At 46.0% G+C, this 7741-nt stretch overlaps 1 protein-coding gene across 1 annotated transcript; it reads right to left on the minus strand.

The window, feature by feature from the left end:
• Nucleotides 1–2703: 2703 nt before the first annotated feature.
• Nucleotides 2704–6532, minus strand: LOC124695962 (DUF724 domain-containing protein 6-like). The gene is made up of 7 exons (XM_047228759.1): nt 5534–6532; nt 4739–5419; nt 4533–4646; nt 4388–4442; nt 4250–4308; nt 4038–4179; nt 2704–3955 (listed from the first exon to the last, which is right to left on the minus strand). Exons 1-7 carry the CDS (start codon nt 6530–6532, stop codon nt 3183–3185), a joined length of 2823 nt encoding a protein of 940 aa, XP_047084715.1. The 3' UTR covers nt 2704–3182.
• Between the last annotated feature and the right edge of the window lie 1209 nt (nt 6533–7741).

Here is a 7741-nt window from a genome sequence, read left to right on the forward strand (position 1 = left end):
AATGCTACTATGTGTTTGTTACCTCCATACTAAAGATCAAGGTGTGTATATTATATGCACTATCTACTTACCCAAATATTTTTGGAAGTAAAATTACATGAAAACCACGGTGGTGTTGCGTTTGTCTTATGTGAAGTATACTTTATGACTCTTTAACCAATATTTATTGATTTTATATGTGCAAATTGTTTCGTAACAACCATGGGTGTGTAGATAACAAATAATTAAAGTTTAGTTAAAGAAAATGTTTCTTGGCTGTAGGAAGTCAACTTTTGAGCCATATACGTTTGCAAGTAATGTAAATGTGAAGTTTTACTTGGTAAACGTATTTTAAATACAAATGACCTCGTTTGACATATTTTCAAGATGAGATTCTACAAGATTTAACTCGGACACTGCATATGTCATTGTCGTTGTGGTAGAACGTACATCTTTTAAACAAAATACTACTATTAGACATGAATTTTTGTTTGATGTGCTTTTCACACATTAGTGATTGTGTATGTGTTAATCAAGCCATAAGTATGAAGAAATCCGTTCAACCATTTATGATTTAATTTATTCGTATTATTTGCAGATAATGAACTTTTGGTGGTGCCAGCTTGCAAGGAGCTAATGTGACACGAACCAAAAAAATCTCTTGCCAGGTAAATGTGGAACCCTTGCTGGAGGCGGTGAACCTACAAATAAAGCAGTACATAATTCCGTACGGAAGTGTATGCAAGCTTCTTCAGCAATAAGCCTTTGGTTTTAGATTGCACATGTGTGATCCTCGATAGCTATTAGTAGATTCTTATATCAAATTGGAATGGTGTGACTAAAATATACTACTCCCTCCGTCTATAAATGGATGTCTCAACTTTGTTAAAATTTAAATGTATCTAGACCTATTTTAGTATTTAGATACATCCAAATATATCCAAAGTTGAGACATCTTTCTATAGACAGATAGAGTATTTGAGAGCTCATCCAATATTAGAATTGAACAATGTACATGCTACTTTGGTTTTTTACTAACGGTGGGCACTGTGCATGATACACACAACATCCCATGGGAGGGAGAGAGGAGAGGGTGAGTGGACAGACTGGACGAGTTATAAGGAAAGCTCATGTCATTTGCTGCAAGCAAAGCATATAGATAGGCTGGAAGACACTAAAGTTTGAGAGCTGAGAGTATATTTTCACAAGTAACAAAGAAGTAATTGCTCATTTGCTTTCTATGCATATGAGTACACGACATTCCGGGCGATGTGACGTCCGGTGCTGACTCAATTGGACGTCATGCATCCACTTCAAGGTCTGGTTTGGGCGGGTGCCATCTCATCTTCTCCCTCCCGGCCAGCGGGCGAAAATGGAGGGTCTTCTACATCCTTGCCATGGCGATCATTGAGCTCGTATAAATCAACGGTAGAGAAGGACTCGATGGAATTCAACACTTGTTATGCATGGTATTATGTAAAAGTATGGAATTGTGTTGTAATTTCTCTTATTGGGTGTTGTGTGTGTGGGGGAGGGGGGGGGGTTCTGTATTATTTTTGGAATTTTAGCAAGCATAATTAAACAAAAGTGGGATCTTAAGTTTTGCATTATTGTAGAACTATATTTACATACACATGAATTTTGAAATTCGCATGTGCAATCATGATTAAAATTAGAGGAGCCGTTGCGATCTTAAGTTTGCAGCGTGAGTACTCTATATTCACAATCTTATATTTTTTTGTGGGAAGAAAACTTCATGTTAACATGATATACCAATTGTGCAGGATGGTTACGAGCTAAGGAAATTTTTTTTGATACACATACTCAAGTATCTGGCAAATGAAGTTGAAGACAACATTCCTGAGATCGTGCGAGAATACCTTAGACGCGTCAACAGACCATAGCTTTAATAAATAGTGTATTCAGTTATTTCTCTTCTACAAAATGAATTGTGCGAAGTGGATCTTTAAATATTTTAAGTATTATATATTTATTTTATATACTTTAATATTTGCATGCATTATTTACACGTTTATGCATTTGACACTACGTTAAAGGGCCGTGGCGAAGCACGGGCATTCTACTAATATATATATATATACTACTGTATGATAAAGCAATTCCTTTTTGAAAACAGACACGAGGGCTCCTGAGACATGGCTAAATCGAAAAGATGATTCTTGGCAAATTGTCTAGTTATTTAGAGGATAAAAACCAGACACGACTACTCATCATGTTCTGTAGGGTCGTCGCTGTTGTGGTGGTGACTCTCCGGCGTCGACGACAGCCGCAGCGAGGATATGGGCAGCAGGGGTAACCGTGCAGCAGAGGACGAGGCTTGAGAACGGGAGCTCGTCTCGCCGGCTACTTCCTCCGCTCGAATCTCGCTCTCACCTTGTGCTGCAGGAGCGCATCCACCGAGCGCAATCTCGATGTGCACCTTCCTGGGCTGCAGCTGGTTCCTACACAAGCGGAAAGAAAAAAACCCCACGATTATGCAAACATCCAAGAATTGAAAGAGTTGGGTCGTGGTACCTGAAGGCGACAAAGACGAGGCACTGTGCCCTGAGCTGCTTCAGCTGCGGCTGCGTGAACGCCGCAGCCGGGCGAGAAGACGGAAGCATCTGTGCTCTCCTCGGCAGATGGATGTGCCGGCCGGCTGGCTCAATGCTGTTGATGTGTTCACTATGTCTGTTCTAACTGGACCTGCTGCTGCGAGGAGTAAATTATTCATCACAGGATAGGTACAGACGGAGAAGTCTACAAGATTGCTACATCAGCATAATTTGTTGGTATACATCCACACAAGGAATGCGGCCAAAAGCCCATGACAGAAGACGCTATTTTTCATGATTCAAAGCAAAACAAACATATGCCTTCCTAGGCTTACTCTACGCGTCAAGGATAAGCACCTGCATCCGCTGCAAATGCAACTTTACTGAACCACCTGCTAAAGGCCTAAGCTGTGCCAGGATCTGGTTACATCACCAATTGAAACACATCATATTTTTGGCCCCCCAAAACGCATCACGCAATCTAAGAAAAAGGAGGCATCAGAAAATACATAAAGCAACAGCAAGTTTTGCAATTGACCGCCGGCTGCATGTCATTCATCAGGTCCTAATTCTAGATAATCTTTGCCTAACGCCCTGGAACACGAGTTACGACAACATAAAGTTATGGTGCTGTGAGCGGAGCTCATATCAGTCGGAGAGCTTCAGCCTTGAACGGAGCTCAGCTAGGGTGCTGCGAAACTGCATTTCATCGCCACCACATACTTCCTGAGCCATGTTAACATCCACTTTCAGCCTACACAGTTCTGCATCTTCATCTCTTGTCTCCCTTGCAATCTGCTCTGCTTCCCCACGAAGGTACTCAAGTCTCTGCTCAAGCTCAAATATTGTTCCTTCCTTTTCATCAAGTAGTGCGCACTTCTGGGACACGGCAGACTCCTTCCCCGGAAGCAATTCTTTCAACTTGCCCAGGTCTCCAAGATGTTGAGTGTGCTCCAATTTGATCTGGACCAGTTTGCTCAGGCTATGCTGCAAAGACTTAACATCAAATCCATTTTCTGCTAAATGGGCAAGTGCACCCATCTTCCTTTGAAACAAATCCATGTCGTCTTTTATGCATGATTTCTTCACACTTTCAACTAAGCTGGCATAAGTCACCATTAGACCTATAGCCATTCCTTCACGCAGTTCTGGCACAAATTGCTGAAGTGGGAGGAAATGGGGTTCCTGTGGTACCTTCTGAAACACTTCCAGTGGTTCAATTTGACCCCATATGGGCGAGGTCTTTACAAATGGAGCACACTCACCAGAGATATGACATGAAGGAAATGTTGAGTGCAGAGAAGTCCCGACAACTGAGCAGCTCCTTAGTATTGTGTTGTCCATGGTGCTCTGTGAACTCCCAGCATTCTGGATCTGTAGTTGAATTGGTCTCTTGTCCACTTTTCCCCCATCAAGAAAACCTGGCATCAATAAACTGCTACAGTGAAACACAGCATACAACTAATGCAGGTTTCTACCACAGGTAGTCTACACAGAACATACCTTGTCCATTACAGATTGCTTTGAAGCCTGGAGGTACTAAAGGAAACAGTTCTTGATTTGTTACTTCATTCACGTTCACTTCTTCCTCCAAATTTCCATTGAGCTGCTGGCAAGTATGAGGTCCTCTCTTCTCCACTTGTCTCTGAACAAATTACCCAGGTGAGAAAGCCACCAAAGAACAGAATTATCTCATGAACACAGAACATTCTTACCTCCACGGAGCATTCTTTCTGTCTCCCTGGCACTTTCTTTATACCTCTCTTCTTTTCAGCTGCTGCAGATTACACAGCAATATTTAGACTTTGGTAAACCATCTTGTTGATGTATCACTGTGAAGACGAACTACTTACATTTCTTAGAGGCAAAAACCTTTGTGGTTGAGGCATTATCAGTCCCTCTTGACACCTGCAAACAGATTGACAGACAGAACAGGTAATGCAAATGCATATGGATAATATAACTGAAGAGTTTAACATAAACAGTAACAAGACATACTGCATCAGACGCTCTCATATGTTTATCCAGCGGTGAAGGTGTGCCGCACGTAGAAGCAGTCAAAGCACAAACAATGTCCCTACCAGAGCTATTGTCATTACCCTTCAACTGAATCTGCACATGAGAAAGATCGACATGATCAATAACTATAGATGCATTGCATGTATACGTTACTTCAACAACAAAACAAGATGACAGAACCTCACATTATCAAATGTGTTGCTGTTTCCCTGAAGTGCTCGAATAGGATGCACTTCCCCACCTTTATGCTTGACAGTACATTTCCCTACCTGGAGTGGCTGGACAAAGAGTGGGCTGTCCAGTGGTTCCTCAACAGCATTATCTACACAAGATGAATCCATTTTCTGTTTTCTTAATCCTGCACTCAAAACCATAGCGTGGGTTTCATCAGCACTTGTTCCACCGTCAGGTGTACTAAACTGACCATCTGAATGCATCCTGTCAAGCGGGATTTCTTGAATAACAACTTCCACAATACCATGTGCTCTTGATTCATTCTGCGGGGTTGGATGTTCTGGGGAAGCATCAAGAAGCCCAAGCCCCTTTATAGGCGCTGCACAAGAACTCACTATCCTTTTTGAAAGAACTTGAAAGTTATTTTTTCCAGAGCTCGGAGAGCAGGATTTGGGAGAATAACTGCTTGCTAGTAACTTGCGTAATGCAGATACAGTAGTGTCCATGTCAGACTCCAATGCATGTTCAGGACCTTGAGTTAACTCTTGAAGGTTTTTTGGCGACAGTTCTTTCCTTGACCTTTTTGTGGCTGAAGATTGAGCATGATTGCTATGTTCATCATCACCGGATGCCACCTTAAGAGGTGAGCATGGACGCTTTCCTGATACAGACTGACGCCTGTTACCTTGTCTCTGCATAAGTAAAGAATTTTCTAGAATGGGTCATGTAAATTGAAATACATCCATCCAATGGTAAAATAGATAACAAAAGGAACATCAAATATAAGTAAGTGTGTATGTATTTACCTTGGGACTTACAATCCTCCAATGCTTTCCATCCCACTTGTATTGCGGCTTGAGCAACTCTGGCACCTTGTTGAGCAGCAGCTCTTGGTCCTTTCCATCTACGCGAACCTCATACTCCCCCTCGGCAATTGCCTTGTTGACGATCCCTGGTGACCAGGCCCCGTCACAGTATACCTCGACAGCGGCACCAGGGCGGAGCTGGAACTCGCTCTCCCGCGGAGAGTGCTCCACATCTGGTCTGATGAATAGGCAATGCAGGTACTCCATGGGCTTTCCCCCACCGTCGTCTCCCTCCAGATCAGTGTACTCGACGATGTAGCTGAGGCCATCGATGACCTTGGCGACGGTTGCTGGGAACCAGGAATAGCCGTACACCTCCCTGTCCCTGACGACCTCGACCTTGTCCCCGACGTCGTAAAGCTTCACCGCCCGCTTGGGCTTGACGGAGACCGCGGCCCGCGAGGGAAGCCAGTGGCCGTCGACGTAGTCGCGGCGGGGGCGGACGTGGCGGGGATCTTGGAAGGTGATGACCTCGCGGGTGATGGGGAAGGCGGCGGTTAGAGGGTGGGTGGCGAAGAGGATTCCGGACCACCATCCGTCGTTGTGGAAGGCCTCAACGATGTCGTGGAGGCGGAGAGGGTTGGAGGGCGGCGGCGGGGGGCGGGGGCGGATGTGGGTGGGGGCGAAGGGCTCGACGAGGGTGCCCCCGGAGTCGTCGGAGAGGAGGTGGGTGTAGGTGACGGAGTAGCGGGGGCGGTATCCGCGGCCGCGCGCGGGGAGGAAACCGTCGACGACGGCCTCGAACCAGGAGCCGTGGAAGCCGTCGTCGTCGACGCGGACCTCGACCTCGGTGCCCGGGGCGAGGGGCGGCTTCTGGGCGAGGGGCGGCTCGGAGGAAGGGGGCGTGGAGGGGGATTGCGGCGGCCTACGGGAGGACTTGGAGGGGCCGCTCCAGCCTCGGTTGCGGCGGCGACGCGGCGGCGCCGAGCGGCCGGCCATTTTGGGGGAGATGGGGGATGGGGGATGGGGGTTTGCGGGCGGGCCGGGGGTTTTGGGTTGGGAGTGGGACTGGGAGTGGGACTGGGAGGGCGTTCCGGCCGGCCTCCCTCGTGATTCTTCTCGACAAAGGAAGGACTGCCGTCTGATTGCCACGCGTTACGAACCAAGTCTGCACTCTGACATGTAGGCCACTCTATGGACTGGGGACGGAGGGGCCACAAGTCACCGGGTGTACCCTTTTGGCTGGCACTGGCAGGTACGTAGCCTCCCTAGAAGAGAGGTCGGATTAAGTTTCTCAGCTTTCCCTTCTCCCTTTATTTATTTGTTACTCCGCCTCAGGCAGGCGTGGAAGGGCAGGTGGCGTGTGGTGTGGGTGTGGTGGCAGGCTGCGGCAGGGATGGTCTTTTTGACTGCGCGGCTGCTAGGGTTCACGTGAAAGGTCGCGCCAATTTGAACCCAACCCACCTCCGAGCCACAGCCAGCCCGGCCCGCAGCCTGTTGTAACTGTGTTGACGCGATGGTAGTAGCTCAATAGGCATTTATCTTCGATCCAGGTTGTTTCTTCCGAGCTGGCACCTAGAATAGTACTACGTAGCTTTGACTGCTGCATGTACTTGATTAGTGATTAGGCCTGCATAACTTCCTACCAAACAGAGCATTGTTTGTGGCTTTTCAAAGACACCAAAGATAAGTATATAAGAGCAATTCCATAAAGCCAACATATACAATAGTGAGCTATAAAAATGTAGTACTTAATCAATGTGTGGCCCATCTTTCACTCTCACAAAGTGACTTAGGAAGCACGTCTTAGAGTTGGCTCTTGCATAAGAGCCCACTCTCCTTCTCTCTCCTCTCTCTCCTCCAACTAAGCAATAATATACTATTTTAATCCTTATAGCCAGCTGACTATGATTTATTGTACTTGCTCTAAGTTTGGTAAATTGATATCTGGATGCCTAGAGGAAAGCAATGTTTGAATCATGTCAGGAATAGAACGGCAAGCTGCAGCCAGAGGTTCAGTTTTAATGTATCAGGGATGAGAGAACCATACATCCTTGAAGAAAGGGCAAAGAAACAACAAATGCATCTCATCTTCAATAGCCCCACATCTCAGAATAGTTTTCTTTCATATGCTTTGAGAATTTGCAAGCTCTCTTACCTGTAGGTACAGCTCTTCTGAGAAGCCTCCATGCGAAAGTTTGTACTCTC

This window comes from Lolium rigidum, chromosome 3 (genome assembly GCF_022539505.1).
Source record: "Lolium rigidum isolate FL_2022 chromosome 3, APGP_CSIRO_Lrig_0.1, whole genome shotgun sequence".
Taxonomy (NCBI): domain Eukaryota; kingdom Viridiplantae; phylum Streptophyta; class Magnoliopsida; order Poales; family Poaceae; genus Lolium; species Lolium rigidum.